This window comes from Rhipicephalus sanguineus, chromosome 6 (genome assembly GCF_013339695.2).
Source record: "Rhipicephalus sanguineus isolate Rsan-2018 chromosome 6, BIME_Rsan_1.4, whole genome shotgun sequence".
NCBI lineage: Eukaryota > Metazoa > Arthropoda > Arachnida > Ixodida > Ixodidae > Rhipicephalus > Rhipicephalus sanguineus.
Window position 1 is genome coordinate 130,601,507 of NC_051181.1, and position 19,845 is coordinate 130,621,351.

Consider the following 19,845-nt stretch of genomic DNA (forward strand, 5'->3'; position numbering starts at 1 on the left):
CTAAGCAAACATCTAAAGGAGACTACAGGTTTTTAAACAACCATACAGAACCCTAGAACACACACACACACATTTGCAAGCAGTGAGACTTAAGTGACAATCCTCAAGTGAATGTCAGAAGCTGTCATCTGGTGCCGATATTTCGGCAATAGGACATCTCATAAAGATTAGTCGTCCTGCCGAAATTTTTAGGCTAAGAGCTGAGGGTTTCATTTGATTACTCATAATGCGGGGAACTGGGTCAATGGACCTTTTCCAGGTCCGAACGGTACCTGCAGTGGAGATCCCTAAATTGAAACTCGTGGCTTGTGACCTCTGAAGTTGTCCACCACACGGCAATAGGCAATCTCAAGGGCCTGAATGCACACCTTTTTTTTTTTTTTTTTCCCCTAGGATAATGTGAATGCTTGCAACGCCAGGTGTCGCTCGGTTTGTTCCTGTCGTCGCACTGCGACAACCAAAAAGCATGGCTCATGTCTTAGCACCACCACCGCGCATGCACAGACTACCTCCCTGGAAAAGGGCCATTAAATTAATTGTGCACCGTGCGAAAAACACAGAATACTCGGGAACCCTCGTCTGAACAGCAGTGAAACGTTTAGGGGCAGCTTGTTCACACCTAGAAATCGCGTTCAGTACAAACTACAGCATGGTGCCGTTAAAGTGAACAATTGGTTTAGTAAACAACTTAATGGGAAACTTGATGCATGTAGCAGTTTGGCCCACTATACATTAATGAGGCAATAAGACGTCGATTGCTTATTTGGAAGAAAATTTGTGACCGTAATGATATACATACCACGCTGTACGTTTGGCGTGCACATATGGGACAGCTAGCCTGTGATTTTGCACAAGACGTAGCCTGATGCGGTCTAAACATGTACGACTTGTGGTAGGATGCAAAGGTGAGCCTGCTGATCCCATTTCCTGTTCCTTTTTTCCTCATGATGAGGTAAAAACTGCATTTTCATAAGAAAAGCTCGAGCCACCCATATTTCTCTTCTTTTGTAACACACATCTAAAAGTTGACACCTTGCTCTTGTGTACCATACAATCACCTGCGTATCATTGCTTTGGAAACGGCCATTCTGGACTCTGCATTGTTCTCGCCTCCGCTGGATAAGGGCTCTTATCGGGCTCACCACCCTCCTCCCCAAACGTTATCTCACAAACATGCTTGTCGTATCGATATGGGCTAGAGATAGAAAGAGCCGGTGTGTGCAACGCTGGCGTCATTTGGCTGGTCGATACATCGTTCGGCTCCGCACGATCAACACTCCGCGTTGCTGGTGCAAAGTGCACTTAGTGGCTTCTTGAAGCAGTTGTTGGTGTAGCATGTAGTTACCGCTTGTTTCCTGCAAGGATGCAGAGAGAGTAGTTGTGGATCTCCATGTTTCATCGAACGAGGGACGTTAGCAGCAGTTGGGTAGCTACTCTTTAGTATAGAACAAAACTTGGCCCATTTAACGCACAAAGGTGAGGAGAGGGTGTGGGACTACCACGCAGCTTGCCCCCTGTTTGTGTTGCGAATCGGGAGAAATCAGTATCGGTGGCCAATGTGCAGCGTGACTCTGGTGAACTTCCTGTGGCAGGTGGTTGAATATGGGACCAGACTGACTGGAGCTATGTCGACAAAGATGAAGGACACGTCGCGGGGAAGCGGGGTGGTCTCCCTGGCCGAGCAGGCCACGGACATCCAGAAGACGGGATACCTGAGGAAGCTGAAGGTGAGAGGTTGTGCTGTCATGGTGGTAGTGCAATAGATTATCTTGGGTAACAGCCTACACAAATTCCATATTTAATAGGGGTCAAGACTGCTTTTTTTTTTTTTTTGTATAAAGTAAAGAAGGTGTCTGTGGCAAAATTTACTTTTGTTCTGTGTCTCTCTTCTGAATGTCTTGCCCCATTGCTGTATTTAAGCATGACATATTTGCATATGCGCTAATTTGCTCCTTAATTTTGCGATCATTTGCTTTGCTGTTTAACTGTAGTGTCACAGTAGCACATTTAAGTCTATTGTTACATAGTTACGGGGCAAAAAGAAAACTCTGCAAATTCCTATCAGCGATTTCTTCAATATATGGGTTGAATGTTGCTTGTGTGATGTTAGAGGCTTGATCGGGCGGCTGGTATACTAATAATTGCACCTTTGGCAGTAAGGTTTGCTGCAGGTATAGTTGTTACATGTTACTTACAAGGAAAAAAACAGTGCACCGATGGGCACAAAAGAAGAAAATCGCACAACGCAAGCGTTCGTGTAGTGTGATTGTCTTCTATTGTCCAGTTTTTGCCATTTTTTTTTTTTCCTTCATCAGCTTTGGCTCTTGCATCATCTTTAACCAGTGACCTCAGTTATTACATAATCATATCTGCTTTGTCTCGTTCACTTGTAGTTAGGCAATAGAGGAGTTGTCATGAAAGAAGTTTATTTGGCTCCCTTGAGGAACTGTTCTAAAGTGGAAACATTTTTTTTTTTTTTTTTGTCATAAGGTGTTGTGACTGTTGTGTGTTGCTATGCAGTAACACGTTTTTTTACTGTTCTCAACTTGTTACTTTAGTATTTGTTGTTTGACTTGTTATTTAAGTATTGAAACACACAATTATGACAGGTGTGTACAATACGATCTGCGGTGCATGGCAAACACGGTAGCTCCAGCTATGTGAACTTGTTTAACTTACTGGGTGCAGCGGTTAGTATAGTTATTTGCAAGCATGATTGCATGCAGTATAATGCCAAACGTCTTCTTTATTTTAGGAGATGGTAATTTACATTTTCGGTGAATTTTTGGCTGCTGAGACAAGCAGCGTGAGAGCAACGCTGATTGAAAAAGCATTCACTTCAACAGTTTTAAATAGAGTGAAATTTGTTGTGCAGCATTATGAGGTTGAAGGTTTCAAAGGAGTGTGTTAATCTGAGATACTTATTCCCTCTTTTAAGCAATATTCTTTGTGCTTTTGTGCTGCGACAACCTTGGTGTGATGCCGTGAATTGAAACAATACACATAAGACAGTGCCTGAAAATTTTGCATTTGCCAGTTTTTTTATCAAACAACATAAACTGGTTTTGCATTTCTCGCTAGAGGAGAAAACTTACTACATTTCAAATGCGCGTTTAGAATAACAGTTTTAAGTGAAACGTTCCACATAGTTGTGACCATGGAAGCATGTTTATGAGTGAACTTGTTTTGTGGTTTAGTCTTTGTCTGTTCACCTTCCAGGGTGTGGCTTATCAAATTTCGGTTCAAGTGACATTGTGAGCATGTGCTGATGGCAGGTTCCACTCGTTATAATCGCGTCCTACTCTTTTGTTTGTTTTACAGCTGCGCTCTTATGCTGAGGTTTGCCTTCTGTCATAGATAGAAGATTATCATCATCGTGAACCGCCACGTGCTCTCTTCATCCTCTCCTTCCTCTTCTGCTTCGCCCCCCAGAACACACGTGCCGATTTGTCCGGTGGGGGATGCAGTAACTATGATAGGCGAGAGAATGAGCACACAGAGAAAGAGAGAAATTATTGGCAAAAAAATTTCTTGGCAAGGCGAAATTTGAACCTGCGTACCCACAATCTGAAGGCGAGTGTCCTAACCACTCGGCTATCCAGGCACGCTAGCAGTCATGTATAGTCATGTATAGTATAGCAAGGGGGTGGGAAAGCGAATTGATAGTGAGGAGGAGATATGTGAGGGTGAGGTGGAGGGGAGAGAGTAAAGCATAGTATAGAAAGAAAGGGAAGAAAGAGAAAGAAATAAACATATACAAAAAAATAAAAGAGAGCACATATAGCCATGTATAATCTAGAACTACAAAGGGTGGGAAAGAGAGAGATGAGAGGGTAAAAGCCTAGCCAATCCAGGAACAGCCAGGTGCCCACCAGCTCTGCTGTGATCCAGCCTTGCGCAGCTTAGTGCAAGCTGTGATAATTTTTTCTTACCCAACAGAGTATCAACTGTATGTACAGACTCATTCTATATGAGCTGTAACACGGTGCCCTTCCTTGAAGGGGCGTGGTTGTGCCTACGTACGAAACATTTAACAAATAAATACCAGCAATTGAAACGGTGTTTAGATCGTTAACTTTTTGCGTCGGCACCGCCATCCATTTTCAGGGCTCTTTTAAACAGGTCACCACGGTGTGCAAACTAGGACACACAAGAACCAGACAATGCAAACACCAGCTGTTTGTATTGCGTGGTTGACTTATCTTGTGTCAGTGTTTGCACGCTTTCTTCCGCAAGGAATCCCCATTAACTAGCTCAACTTTCTGTAGTTCTAGGAGCACCGCGAAGCAACACATGTTGAGCACAACTGTACTTGTGCAAAAAATGCTATGCTGCTGAGGCATTGATATACTTTATTGGTCGCCATTTTCAACTCTGTAGTTGTTTATGCTCCATTTTTATACATAGCGTGCAATGGTGGGGAGGCTAGTGAAACTTGTTGTTGTTCGGTGTTCTTGCCAGCAAATATGTGAAACTGTGCAAGAATTTTTAGTTGGTTTGTGTACGTTAAGGCGAAGCAGCGTGAACGATAAGACTGCATAAGAGCACACAGATCCTTTGCGTTTTTCCACTGCCCCTTCATCTATGCTGTTTCGCCATAATGTATGCGAATTGTTCTTTCTTTAAGCTGAATAATAAGTGAACACTATTTGCTACCTGTAGGAAAAAGAAACTGGGTTATGCAGTTTTTAATGTGTTGTTTTTGAAAATTTTTGTGTTTTTTGTTGTTTTTCTGCTTGAGTTTATCATTCCGGCTTGCACGAACACTTGCAACCACGAAATGTGCTACGTATAGGAAGTTTTGTTCACCGAATGTGTGCTGCTTTCACAGCGTTCCACTGCGTGTATGAAATGGAGTATGGGTAACAGGTATTCGTTGTGAATGTTAAAAAAAAAGGCATAGTTTACTAATACAGTAGTACAGTTGAACTGAATATAATATGAAGGGGATCACGAGAAAGCTCTATATATAGGTAATTCAATACAGTCGATCCCGGATATATCGAACTTGAAGGGGACCACAAATTAGTTAGATATATCGAGAATTCGAAATACAAAATATGCGTATTTAAGGCTTAAATTGAAGCACTGCAGGCCTCGACACAGTTTTCGGAAATAGTAAAAAGTGCGAACATTATGATTCGCTCACATATGCTAAAAAACAAGGTGACAACTTCTTCTTTTGCAAGTTGCTACACTTTATTTTGCATGAAAATAGTCCGCAAACTTGTCTTGCTTCTTGCGCGCCGTGAATTCCACAAGGCACCATCAATATCATTGAAGCTTTCCAAATAAGCAAATTCAGCACCTTCGGCCACAACAGCAGTGATCGACGCTGAATGTCGATGCAAGCTCTGTAGAGTGGTAAACGGTTAGTGGTGGCAGCGGCAGCATTGGCATCTTCAAACCGCACGGGTTCATTTCCCCAGCATCGGCAACGTCAGCTATGGTCTCAGCATCGATGCAGTCATAAGCAGCTACGTCGTTATCTGCACCGATGAAGTCGCTCGCTGTGCTCCCGTCTGATATGTCGCAAAATTCACTGACGCACCGTACGCCACAGTCAGCGGTCATGACGCACCCAAAGTCGTCACCTGGCACCAAGGCCCGCAAGGAAACGGTGCACAACTGTGCCTTACTTGACGTCGCTCCAAGCACCGGTCATCATTTTTATCGCTATGAGCAGGACAATGTTAAGTTCGACTCCCGAATGACGATTTATCAAGAACGAAGCAAGAAGTACACAAGTCCACATGCTACAAGAGACAACAACAACGCTGCAAAGAAACATTTCTCCACCGTCGTCATGTTGGCGAATAGCGATGACACTTGCGGCTTTGTAGAAGGCAGCCGCTGCTTTGGCGAGATATGCGAAAAAAAGCGTAGCCTCTGAGATGTGCGTTTTAAAACCGAAAACACCAAAAATACGTCACGAGATTGCGCATCTCGAAGGTGATGCTTTTCGGGCCCACATGCCATCATGCGCAAACAAACAAGGAAGGGAATGCAAACATTACTACGAGGCCACCGAGTCACTTCGCATTCTGATTTTGAAAAACGCTATGCCCGCGCGTTACAACCTGCAGATCACGCATCAAATATACCGGTGCACTGACAAGCGTTGCAGAACGAATTAGATCAATGCAATGGAATAATTCGTCACCAGTGTGTGAGAAAGAATCAGAACTTGTTAAAACGCGGCCGAAAAAGGATCAATATTTGTTAGGAAAAATGCACTTTCTGGGCTTCGGTGCGGCGCAGCGTTTGATACAGTGGATGTTTTGCTGTGCGGGAGTTCAATATACATGCGCACCAGCCCCATACTTTTGCATGGGAAAACCAAGGGGATTTCTCAACTGTTTGATATAGCCACTTATTTGATATATCCCAGTTCGATATATCCGGCATCGACTATATACAAAATATTATAAAATATTAAGAATATATTCAAGGGGATTTTACAGTTGTTCAATATACACAATAATTTGTTATATGTGGGTGCAATATATGCGGTTTTGACAGTAGTTACTGATTACATTCATATTATTATGCTGTTTCCACTGTTATCGGTATTTTTATTGTCGCTACCTTTCTGAATCTGTTTTGTTGCTTCTCTTCATCCTCTAAACAGACGATGAAGAAGAAGTTCTTCGTCATGCGTAAGGAGTCTGAGGCGGGACCCGCCCGTCTCGAGTGCTACGACAGTGAGAAGAAGTGGAAGGCCGGAGTGCTACCCAAGCGCACAATAGCGCTCCGGTCCTGCTTCAACATCAACCGCCGGGCCGACGCTAAGCAGCGGCACGTTCTGGCACTGTACACCCGCGATGACTCCTACGCGCTAGTGGCTGAAAACGAAACCGAGCTGGATGCGTGGCTCACAGAGCTGCTCAGACTACAGCACGGTTCGAGCGACCTCGATGGTGATGCCAGGCCCAAGCCCATCTTCGGTGAGTTGTGCCGGCAGAGTATGTGCTATATTGAGCATCAAAAAGTTGCATGAACGAAAGAACCTTTTCCGAGGGACTCGTTTATATGTTAGACAAAACTGAATTAATTGAACAGACAATTAGACCAGGAAAACCATAGGGGGCATTAATTGTTATCTTTAAATGTAGTGTACTAATTGCGGCGTAACACGCGCATGCCAAGCTTTGCTTGCCCCCTTTTTCCGATAGGGGAAGGGCTCTTTTTTCATATTTCAAGAAAATCAGCGCACAGAAAAATGAAGACAAGAAGAGATGAAACACACACAGCGCTTTCATCTCTTCTTTGTCTTCGTTCTTCTGTGCACTTATTTTCTTCAAATATGAATACGCGCCAACTAGCTATCTTGTTACGGCTCTTTTTTCCTTTTGGTGCGATTACTTACGAGTACTTATTCTTTCTTCCCGTCTCTGCAGAGCATGTCTGGCAAGTGAATGTGAAGACGAAGGGCCTGGGTAGCAGTCGCAACATCACTGGACCCCATCGGCTTTGCTTGACGGCCAGTGCTCTCACATTGGTCAAGATGCACACGGACCAGGAGAACCCTGAAGCGCTTGAGTTTCCCGTGAGCTGTACTCTTTACCTGTTGTCGTGGCTGGCAGTATCGCAGCGCAAGCAGATCAGTGAACCAGGCAGTCGGTGCCTGCAGAACAACAAATCGTAAAAAGTAAAAGGGATTATGAGAAGCGCTTGTGGCAAGAACAGTCGTTCAATGAAAATGGATAACATCGTAGTACTCATTATGTTATGTACACAATGTGTAGGGGTATCGAAACGCACAGTCTTTATGGTAGTGCCATGTAATGAGAGTTGGGTGCCATCTGCGTTGTAGACAAAGGGTGCTGCACACCAGAGCGGCATGTAAAACCGAGAAAAATCAGCCAAGCCGCGTTGCTCTTCGACGTGGAAATGCTATGCAACTATTTAACCAGTTAATTACCATTGTTCATATCATAATTTACTCATCATAAATGGGACCAGTTATGTCACAAGAGTGAGTGTTGTTTTCTCGACAGTGGCATCAACTTATTGTTGCTATTTAGGTCACTTTCTTGATAAAACTGCAGTAGACTCCCAGTAAACGGAAATGTCTTTTGTCTTAATCGGAATCGCTGCTTAGATGGAACAACTGTTTCTGACATGATTGGTTTCGTACTTTAATTCTGAACCCCTGATCTTCTCTCAGTAAACAAAACATATTTTCCCGGTCCCTTACTGTTTCTATTGAGAGTCTACTGTAATGCATTGGGCACCTTGGAGCACCAGTGAAAGGTTTGATATTTCATCTCCTGTGAAAGAAATTATAGCTCAGATTTTATAGCCACTTTATGCAAAGAGAAACTCTGACACCTTTAAGAATATACAACGATAGAGATTGTGACGTTAGCTCTGGGACTTTAAGTACTAGTGAGGAAAGAAAGACGACACTGTCACTCTACAATTTCACAACTTCTATCTTGGCGCATTTCACTTGCTTCAGTTGATGAGCATACGGCGGTGCGGCCACTCCGACTGTTTCTTCTTCATGGAACTTGGCCGTTCCTCAGTCACCGGCTCTGGGGAGCTGTGGATGCAGACGGAAGACACGGTCATCGCTCAGAACATGCACGAGACCATTCTGGGGTGAGCCGACAACAGTGAGAGTTTGTGTTGGCGCTGATGTATTTTTTGTCTTGCTTCGCTTTCATACGAATGAGTATACCTTAACGAACACTCCCCCTTGCTATTTGGGAATGGTGGTGCCCTTGTCTGCCACACTGACTTGCATGCTACGAGCTCTATCTTTGCTAGTGTTGGCTTACTGTTGGCCAATGTCAGTGAGTGTTGCCTATGGCTGTGTTCCAATTCTGGACAGCATCGTAGACAGTCTATGCTGAGAGCTTAGAAGACAGCATCGCGCCCCAGTACTCTGAGAAATGGGACACATCTGGATGACATGCTTTAACTTCTTTTGCATTCAAATCTGTGAAAAATTGAACGTAGCTTACACTGAGCGCCTGAAAAAGCGTCTGCTTATGTTCAGACGACCATGCTGGTGAGATCCGAGCTATCCAAGCATTTCACTGAGCCTCCATCTTGTTTGGACAGTAAAGTAGCCTGCATCGTTTTTGTCTCCGATGCCGTCTTCTCAAAGCTGTCTTATTTTGCTGGCTACGTAAGAATTGGAATGGGACTAAAGATTGCCACTGTCCACTTAACTGCCTATTAAGCTGTCTACGGTGAGTATTGGAACATGCCCTATATAATGGCAAATACAGTCGAACTCACTTATAACGATCCCACGTATAACGATCTATCGGTTATAACGACCATATTTGGGTGCACTTACGATTTTCCAATGCTAACCATTGAAGCTACGTCCACATATAGCGAACATTTTTCAAAGCCGCCTACTTTTACAACGAACACTTCAGACATGGTCGCGGTAAAAATATGGCGCATACGAAGCGAAAAAAAGTTAAAACAGGCCTTCTAAAGCGTGAGAGAGGCGCGCGCTTGCGCGTGCCCCACTCCAGTTTACTCGCGACTAAGATATCCCTGATCGGCGAGCACCGCACGCAGATTTCGTACGCTACGAGCGAGGTCGCTCACTTTCCAGCATTTTTCTTCAGTGGCAGAGTGGCAGTGAGGGGAAAAAAAAAAGAGGCAGCATGAAGCCTTGCGGTCAGCTTTCGCACGGTGACCTTTCCTGACGCCGTTCTCTGTAGCTATGACCGCCTACGATGAACCAAACAATGCCTCGGAACGCAAAAAGGCATAAATGCCAGAAGTGATAACCGCGATAACTTTCCATTGCATAAAGGTTCACTGCGTCCTTAAACTCGTCCACGCCACAATCTGCCGCAAAAGGTCGTCCGTCTTTTCGGTAACTGCAGAGACCGGTCGATCGGTGATAACGACATCCGCGCGATTGCGGCGATGCCTTTGCGGATAAGCATCAGAAAAGAGCGAAGGCGAGGTGGCGGCCGTCGATGAACGTGCCATTATGACTGATAGCCGACAACCTTATCACAGTCATGTGTAGATATCTGCTCGGCTGCGCGTGTGGCGTACGCCGTACACTGTGCGGATTGACGGCGGTACGAGCACGCCATGGTGTTGTTCGTAAGTTCGCCGCCACCGCGTTGTGCGAGGCCGCTATTAAGTGCGCGTCGCTTTGTAGAAACGAAAGTAGCTCGCTGTTGTTGCGCGGCGCGGGCACCGAAAAACGTCACTGACAGCGAGCGTATACTGCGTGTTTGACTAGGTGACAACTCAAGCGCGCTGCGCATCGTCGTGCAGGGCCGTGAGAGCATCGCGGAGACGTAGAGTGCGCGTTGCTTGCAAAATGCTTGTTTTCGCCGCGTTGAACGAACAAGCTACTCGCCGCACCCGTGCACGGTCCGGAGTGAAGCTGGCACGAAGAACGTACAAACGCGCGCATACGCCATACAGCAAGCGGCCCGGCAGTGACTCCGCGAGCCGAGTAGGCGACGCGCTGCACGCAACTAGCCAGGGATGATCGGCTCCACGTGGCAGTACTGCACTTCGGTGAAACGGTGTCAGTTCATTGCAAAGGCGGGTAATTCACTCGTTAGCACGTAGCGGGCGTTGCTTCACGACGCGAAAAGGCTTAGCTTGTCGCTGGAGGGGTTGTTATAACACTAATAAAAGTGCACAGAAAAAAAAAACGGTTTGGCCGCTGAGTGCACTTTTTTAAATTCGAGTCCATATACAACGAACTACTGATATAGCGACCACTTTTCGCGACACTTTCGAGTTTGTTATAAGCGGGTTCAACTGTACACTCAAACCTCGATATAACAAACACGGATATAACAAATTATCAGTTATAACGAAGTAAATGAAGAACAGTCTTGCCATAGATACAGTGTTACATATATACATTTATAACGGATTTCTGGATATAACAAACTTATTTTCGTGTCAGATGCGACTTTGTTATAATGAGGGTTGAGTGTGGTTGTTTCACCTGCAAATACAGTACTCACAGAGTAAAACGCAGAAATTTAGGGCTAAGTAATGCACATACTTTCATTTCCAGCCTGTGTGGTAAGTGTCATATTGGCATAATTTTGACTCGGACACTTACATCAAAGCCAACATTACCTTTAGCTGCCAGATTTGAAGCAACATAATGCGGTTATGAGCAAATGCTTAAAGCAGTCGTTATACTGAAAAAAAATGAAGCTGTGTTTCAACCTGTTAGTTCTGTACATAGTCAACTTGAGTTAGTTTTGCCTGAATTTTTTTATATTTCATTTTCTGTATTTCCTACAGAAATAGCTGCGTGAGTCTCTATAGAAGAGCAGCAGCAAGTATATTCTAATTGCCTTTTGTCGTGATTCTGGTGTTATACTGGTGCAATTTGTGAGAAAGTGGTCAGAAGAATGCACGGATGACCTCGCAAAGATTACCGGAACATTTTTTTTTTCTCAAATTATCTAAACGAATGCGCCATGCAGAGCGATGAAGACCTCTCGAAACAAAGAAGAACTCGGTCCCTTCACGCGTCCCCGGAGCTCATCGACCAGCGAGAACAGCAAGCCCATCACGCACAAGCGGCCCGCACACGCCGTGGCCACCACGACTACGCACGCTTCCACGAGTTGCCGGGACCGATGCGACTCCATGCCCACGTCTCGCAGTCGCAACAGCAGCGAGTCGCACGGCGAGAGCAGGTCAGCTTGCTGCCCTGACACTTCCGCCTGCTTCTTTCTTTATGCATTCAATCAACGATTCGATGCTAAACTTTCCCGACTCATGTGGAAGGTAATTGAGGGTCAGCAGTAGCGTTTGCTGAGCATGGTGTGTTAGCACACACCTAAACCTAAAGCTTATGCTAATCTGAATGTCAGATTTGAATGAAGGCACACTTTGGGGGCATTGCGGCTATAGCAGTGTGCTTAGCACAAGGTCCTGAGTACTCGATCGAATGCTAAGCTTTCTCGACTCATGTTGAAGGTAATTGAGGCTTGGCAATAGCAGTTGCTGAGTGTGGTGTGTTAGCACGCACCTAAACCTAAAGCTTAAGCTAATCAGAATGTCACATTTGAATGAGGGCACGCATATTGGGGGCCTTGCAGCTATAGCAATGTGCTTAGCATGAAGTCCTGGGTTTGACTCCGTGCCACAATGGCCACACGCCAGTAGGGATGAAATGCGAAAAGGTATGTGTACTTAGATATAGGTGTATGTTGAAGACTCTCCAAGTACTCCTGTTTGGCTTACAGTGTAAGGTATGGCTACACTCTCATGCAAACAGGAGTACTTGGGTTGTCTTTCTGCCACGCAGCAACAATCGTCATTTAGCTGGCTTGCATTTACTTCCTTGAAAACTGTACGCTCACCGCATTCCTTTCAAGAATGCTATGTCACGCTGACAGCTGTATGCAACTTGTGACCCGGTAGTACTGCCAGGTGCGTGGTAATAAAACGCAAACAATGCAAGCGAGATGAATCACTACTGCTGTGTGACAGAAAGACTCCTCAAATAGCTTTCTCGTCTTGGAGTGTAGCGCGTTGGCTGTGTACTGCTATAACAGCGATATCATCTTCGGTTGACCTCAATCCAACGGTTGAATCGTCCGTAAAACTTTTTTAGTGAATATTATTTCAAAAGAAATCACATAATTTCTAGTTGTTGTTTTTTTCAGCATGCTGTCTCTTTTTGAAATCTCTGAAACATTCTCAGTCATTTGTTGCGACAAGCTGTACTTGTGTTTTGCTTATACTTGTGCACAGTGATGCGTGAAAGGAAGGCTTGTGTGTCTGTCTTGCACTTGGTACGTATCCCCACAAGAGTAGCCTCAGTTAAAAAAAATCTTCGATGTTATTTGTCAGAACCTAAGGTAATCAGAATGTCACTTTTGAATTAGCATTGCTGCATTTCTTGCAGCTGTACTTTGAAGCTCTGTGCAGTTTTTATCCACGTGTGAGCCTGTGATAACTCTTTCTTTTCTTTTTCAGCAGTCAAAATAAAGCAGACTTACATTCTGTTGTTGTTTTTTTCACAGCCTTTTCTTCTTTATTTTTTTAATAGGAATGAAATTATAATTTTACTTAAATTACACCCTTAGGTCGTGTGAGTGGCAGGGCTAGGAATTGCGATTTTATTGTTCCTATCTCTTGTAGTTATGAATAATGCAGAGTACAATTTACGGACAAGATACTCTAACTTTAAATTTTTGGTACGAATGGAACTGAAACCCCATGCTGATCACATTTTTGCAAGTCAAATACATAATTTAGATCAGTAACCAATTCATGTTGCCTGTAAATCAGTGCGTCTGTGAACTGGTATGCAAGCGGTTACAGCCAACCCCAGCTCATAGCTTTAACTTTATGTTCATAAAAGTAGATGGAAGAGCTTGCTACATAATAGAAACCTCTGTTACTAGTTTTGTTCTGAGTTCCGCTAAATATTTGTTTTTTTCTTGCAAGTAAACGGGCACGGAATTATTTCTAGTGCGCAAGTTAATTTTTATGCCACTTGCTGCCATCCTCGAATTTGTTTAGAGAAAATTAAGTCAAGAACTATGAATTATCAGAGCCAAATGTTAGGTGTGTGAGCCGCAAACTTACACGATTGCATCTTTGCATTCAATCTCTGATAATTTATTTGCACCACTACATTTCATGATAACATTATTTTTATTTACATGCTCGCCTTTTCTGATTGGTTCTAAAGTTACCTCTTGTTTGACAGGAAAGCGTAGCCTTGAACGACATGAGAGACATGGCGCAACGTTATGAACGAGAAAAAAAAAGAAGGGACAGAAAGAACGCTAACTCGCAACGTTGTAACATTTTCGTCCCATTTGAGTTGCGTGTTGGCGCTCTTTCTGTTCCTTCTCCTCATTCGTAACGTTGCGCCACATCTTTCGTGTAGCCATGCACCAATTAGCCCAACATAGCGTGTTGCTTACTTCTGACTACGGTTTTGTTTCTTTCTTTCTGAATAACATTATTTTGCTTCTTCTAACTGTTATTTCTAAGGTGTATTGCTTTCTATGCATCTGCTTTGTCTCTTCTTTTGTGTTCTTTTTTTCTCTGCTGGCAAGTGGCCACTCTCTAAAATTTTCTACCGTGCCTTGTTCCACCAATGGGTGACAAACTTGCAGTGGGCTCTCTCGGACCCACACCGCTGAGTCGACGGCCAGGCCCCATAGTTCTTACGGGAGAACCTATTCAGTCTCCCCACCGTCTAACAACCCCATCACGTAGGTCCCCAACACGTGTCTGCGAGTGTGTATATGTGTGTACATGTGTGTGCGTATCTGCGTGCGTAGAAATGTTTGTGTGTATGTGTGCGGTTGTTGCCTGAAAGTACAGGCTTGCCTTAAAGGGGCACTAAAGAGAAAACGAACTTCACTCGTATTAACTTTGCACAATACCAAAAGCACCACTCTTGCCTGAAGAAGACTCTCGGAAATCTGGAAAACGCACAAAAAGAAAAATGCGGATGGCAGTGCAGTCTCGGAAGTTCCCGCACCAAATTGCCACGATGTCACACATTTTTGACGAAGTCTACTATGGCAAACACAATTTTTTGTCGGGAAAAATGAATTACATTGTGATAACCTAACCTAACTTTACCCGACCCAACCAAAACTAAGGGAATTGGAGACATTAAATGGCAGGTTTCAAGGAATTTTATTTTGCCCGTGTAGCCAAAATGCGAAAAACATTGAATTCATGACGTTGTCACACTGACATTGTGTGCTAGGGTTTCGGAGCTAAATTTAGTAAATGAGACTTCGGCCATTGTTTTCTCTTCTGGTAATGAATCCATGATGGCAAAATTAATGGCAGTGGGGTTTGCAAAAAAATAATTTCAGTCTAAACCGATTTAGTGTTTCGCTTTGGTGTCCCTTTAATATTGTGCGTATGGACCATGGAGGAAGACACAAGTCTCTGATACATTGGCTTATACGTGCATGTCATTTGCACGTTCAGCTGTCACACATTTGCACATGGGAAAGTTCAGTGTTTTGTGTCTGTCAGAGAAAAATTGTCTGTCGTGTCATCGAAAACCACAAAGAATGTCTAAAGAACTTTGCAAGAAACTGCCTGAACAGAAAGTCAAAATCCACGTTAAGATGCGTGTAACTAGCGACTCTCTCACTTTATAACTCTAATATGGATAGACTTTACACAGTCCCCACCTGATTTCTCAGTGAGTGACTTTTATCATAGTGTCTAAAAGATGCACCATAGATAGTAGACCTACAAGGCTGACTTAGCTCGTTTGATGCATTCTTTGTCTTCCTCCATGGCAAGTAGACATACCACAACCTTCACGGCATAATTTGGGCATTTACAAGAAAGTTTCTGTGCAGTTTCAGCCTTTTTTTTTTCAACATTTTAAATGTATGTGGTGGAAATTGCAATAATATTTTTTAAACAGCTGTATGCTTGATGTAACAGTCATGATAAGACGTATTTTCTTTTAATAACTCATGCAAATTGAGCGCCAGTATCTTGATCACGGCATCTTTGCAGTTGGAAGTGCATATTGTCATGTGGTTGTGACAACATGCACGTTTAACTTTTTGTTGCCTCCCGAATCAGTCTGTAAAGACCATTGTCAAATTAAACAAAGCCAGTAACAGCACTGTCTTGCGATCATGTCCTTGCTTGTATGATATCCTACGTGTGAAAACATGTTGTAGACTTCTCGTACTTAGATCACTTTCCTTTCGGCTTTTATCCTAATCACCACTCATAATCTTTAACCTTTTGAAACTTTTTGGCCTTTGTGTGTGTGTGTTTTCATGTCAAATAACAGTTTTAAAGTGTTCCTTGCTTTGAATACTTATTGTGTTGATGTATCATGTGAGGGCTATGTGGTAATGAACAATGGCTCTGATTTAAGATTTCACATTTCACGTGATTAATTTTGTAAGTCTGCAAACCCGGTGTTTTGCATGCTGATCAATTATTTTTCGGTTATACCAAGTTTCCGTTTAAGTACTGATTCTTTCACCTCAAACGACATACTCAGGATGAAATCCAGCGTGCTTTTTTTTTTTTTTCAAATTTAGCCAACTAAGCTGAAAATACACATAACCTGCCAATTTCTGAGTTTTTCAGTGTTTAAAAGTGTTTCAGATCATTCAAGCAACTCCATTAATGTTTAGTCAAGTCTCGCAAAAAATGAATTCTGTTGATGAAAAAGATTTTAAGGGTGTTCAAAGATGGGGCAGCGCAAGATCGTAGAATATTACCTGCATGACAGAAATTGTGGTGGCACCTGCCTTCTGGCAGTGTCAAATGCCATGTAAACCAGACAATATGTGCTTTGAGTGAGGTTAGTTGGACATGTCTCTGAAGTACACTAAATCAGCTGCAATCAGATAATTGAAAATTAACCACAATTTAAAAAATCCATGTTGTGTGGCTTGTCACATACTTGCCAATCCATGTATACGGTTCTTGTGAGCTGTGTTTAGAGATAATTGCTAGCTATTGTAATAAATGCTTCTATGATCTAGTTGGAAGCTGGGAGTCTAAAATGACTGATATTTACAGCATTAAGCTTATTCTTAGGGGTGTGCGAATATTCGAAATTTCGAATATTTTTCGAAATATTTTTTGTTATTCGATTCGATTCGCACTGGAATTTTACTAATCGAACTATTCGAACTTCCCCAAAAACAAATACAGTCAACGTCCGATTGAAAGTGACCCCTTCAGATTTTCAATATGTTTCATCTCGTTACACTCTCGTATTGCGGCAAAGCTGCCTTTCAAGCGCCGTTACTGTCGAACTTTGCCAAGACACAGTCAACGTCCGATTGGAAGTGGTCCCTAGATTTTCAATATGCTTCACCTCATCACACCCCGGCATAGCGGCAAAGCTGCCTTTCAAGCTCTGCTACGGTCGCAAATGTACTAACTCAAGAAAACGCTGGTTCCAACATGGAGATGAAAGATGTGGCAGAGGTGGGGGCTCAATTAATGCTGTTTTGGACCTGAAATTTGGGCAGGAAGTCCGAAAAATCGGACACCGAAGCTTTTTAGCACCCAAAATTTCAGATGTTATTATATATCGACGTCTACGAGGCAGATTTGGAACTCCGGACTTGAAGGGAGCACACCCTTGTCCGCCACATCAGTTGGGCTTCCAGAGAAGTTGAAAGAGGAGGAGAGGCTGAGGAAATGGCATCTTTGCCTATCACGTGTAAAGTGTTGTCAGCAACACTTTGGTTGCACCAAATCATGTACATAAATACAATTCGGCCTCTTCATTGCGCTTCAACCTAGTGAAAAGAAACACTTTCATGTTGCTATCTCATAAGAATATGCTTAGGAATCCTGTCCAACTTTTTTTTCTGCAATTTTGCTTCGAAGTATTCGAAAAATATTCTAGAAATATTCGAAAAATATTCGATTCGATTCGCACTCACATTTCAATATTCGAATTCGCTTCGCACCCAAAATATTGCTATTCGCACAGCTCTACTTATTCTCCCTGGCTACTCCATAACATTTACAGTCAAAACAATGCAATAAATATTAGAGAAGGAAGCCTAGTTATAGTGGATTTCATGCTTAAGGTAATTTATGAAGTGCAGCAAAACGGACATTTTTGGTTCCTTGGCATGTAGTGTTAACGCTCTCCCACACCGCATAAACACGTGCAAATATTTTTTTTAAAGTTTTCATCTCCCGCATCTGCAAGGCAGCTTCACGCATGGAGAGCCCTATGACGTTTCAAGTCACCATGGGTGGAAATCACAGAAACGCTGACGGAGGCAAGGCTACTGAATGCTGAACAAAGGACAACAGGTGCATATTTCGTGGGTTGCAGTCTGCCCTTTGACACGTATAAGCGCCCTCTCGAACCGAAACCGAAACTGCTGGTTGAAAGAAGCGGTATTAAAAAATAATGCAATGCATCCCCAGCACCACGACACTCTTTTTGGGGTCTCGACACCGTGCTTTCATTAGAGCAGACAACCCGAAAAATTTTAAAATCTGTCAGTACTCCTTTAAATTAAAGGTTATGATACTGTACTAAAATTTTTCAGTGCATTTGACTGTAGCACCATGGGTGGAAACACCTAAAAGGCTACTTAATGCTAACTACGCTTTTTATATAAGTCTCGTTAACATTTAAGCCAGCTCTTCACTTGCAGAAATGCTCAAAGCAACCTCCACTTTTCAGAGTGGGCTCGTTCGACAGCACGAGCAGCGTGCTCTCTGCAGCAGATGAAACGGACGGACAAGCTGAGTACTTCAAGTAAGGCCCACTTTCAAGTTTTTTTTATTTTGCTGGCTCTTCCGGTATTTCATTTATGGGTTACTGAGGTACGTTACTTGGCTCTGAACTGAGGGCTCCCTGATTGAACATTCTAATTCCATATGTTTCAGTAAGATTCATAGGGAAACACATGTAAGAAATATTAAAAATATGCAGATTCCGTAAGGAAACGTGGAATTATTGGTATGGCGTACGGAACATTTCAGTAGGGTGTGTGTTTATTTAGTACTTTATTTAGTACGCACTGCGGAGTCAAGGTAAAAGCGGGGTTGACATACCATGATGAAGCAGAAAACACGAAGTACAGCAAACAAACAAAGAACAGTAACAAAGTACAGTAAAACCTCATTAATTCGAGCTCGGTTATTTCGAAATCCCGCTTAATTCGAAGGGTTTCTGCGGTCCCGTATTTTGCAATGTAAATCTGAGTGGATAATTTGAAGCGGCAGCTAGCGCCAGCCCGGTTAATTCGAAAACTTTGGGTGCGATGTGCCAATTCCCGATCCCGATTTCGCCGCAAATCCGCGGAAGCGACGGCCCTTAGGAGCCACAGGGCAATGCAGTGTAGCGATATTAATGAGTGACAGTTGCAGTGACCCGACCTCGCTGCTGCTAGCGAAAAAAAAAAAGAAAGAAAACACGGTCTCGTGGTCAGCTAAAACGTGCGCCTGCGGAAAAGAAGACGTGCTTCACTGCAGCACAGCGGTGACACGCAGGCAGCATGTCGCATGCTTCTGGCAACGTCAGCGCATCATGATTTACCCATTCTTTTTGGGAAAAGAAAAGATAATAAAGGACGGTCTGACGGAATTCATGATGTATGCGAACCTCCGATTGGCGGTTGCTCCGGCTATTTGCGCACTTGCACTGCTGGCGGAGTTCTTGCCTGTAACGCCTACTCCGAAAACTCAGTTCGAAAACTTCAATGATCATGTTTTCCAGCCAGAACACATTGCGGATTCCGTCACACTGGCCATTATCATATTCTTTATTTTACCAGAAAGAATGGGCGAATGGTCGCATCATGACGCGCTGACGCTACGAGGAGCAGGTGACATGCAGCCCGCATGTCACCACTGTGCTGCAGTGAAGCACACCTTCTTTTCTGCAGGCGCGCATTTCAGCTGACCACGAGTTTTTTTTTTTTTTTTTTTTTCCTTTTTTGCCCTAACAGCAGTGAGGGCCGCCGTTTTCCCGGGTTTGCGGCAAAAATGGGACCGGGTATTGCTGTAAACAACCCTTGGAGCCGCAAACCAGAAGGCCGAACGACCACCTCTGATTACTTTCAGTAATTGAAAGTTCCTTGCATCCCGCTTTTTGTATGTTTCGTTAATTCGAAAACCCGCTTAATTCGAAAGTTTTTCACAGTCCCAGTGACTTTGAATTAACGAGGTTTTACTGTATAACCTCATTACAACAGACCTTTATAGTGAAGAGGATTTTGGTCTGTTGTAAAGGAAGTGTGTAAAATCCAAGTACTGTTACAACAGACTTTTATGTAAACGCTGAATGGGTCTGTTATAACCGGAGAGAATTACGAGTCACAAACGTGGTCTTCTTTTTAACGGGGGACCAAAAAAAAATGCGATTTT

General features: G+C 43.4%; 1 protein-coding gene across 11 annotated transcripts in view; it reads left to right on the plus strand.

Moving 5' to 3' along the window:
• Nucleotides 1-19,845, plus strand: part of LOC119396415 (insulin receptor substrate 1) — a 70,988-nt gene that overhangs the window by 3,178 nt on the left and 47,965 nt on the right. For 7 of the 11 annotated variants that reach the window (XM_049417083.1, XM_049417087.1, XM_049417085.1 and 4 more), the window contains exons 2-8: nucleotides 1,593-1,727; nucleotides 6,632-6,947; nucleotides 7,401-7,549; nucleotides 8,465-8,607; nucleotides 11,451-11,666; nucleotides 14,109-14,207; nucleotides 18,158-18,232. In XM_049417083.1, the coding sequence (XP_049273040.1) occupies nucleotides 1,626-1,727; nucleotides 6,632-6,947; nucleotides 7,401-7,549; nucleotides 8,465-8,607; nucleotides 11,451-11,666; nucleotides 14,109-14,207; nucleotides 18,158-18,232 (1,100 nt within the window). In that variant the 5' untranslated portion in view covers nucleotides 1,593-1,625. The remainder of the gene's footprint in view (nucleotides 1-1,592; nucleotides 1,728-6,631; nucleotides 6,948-7,400; nucleotides 7,550-8,464; nucleotides 8,608-11,450; nucleotides 11,667-14,108; nucleotides 14,208-18,157; nucleotides 18,233-19,845) is intronic. The other 4 variants (XM_049417086.1, XM_049417091.1, XM_049417084.1 and 1 more) reach the window with 3 other exon arrangements.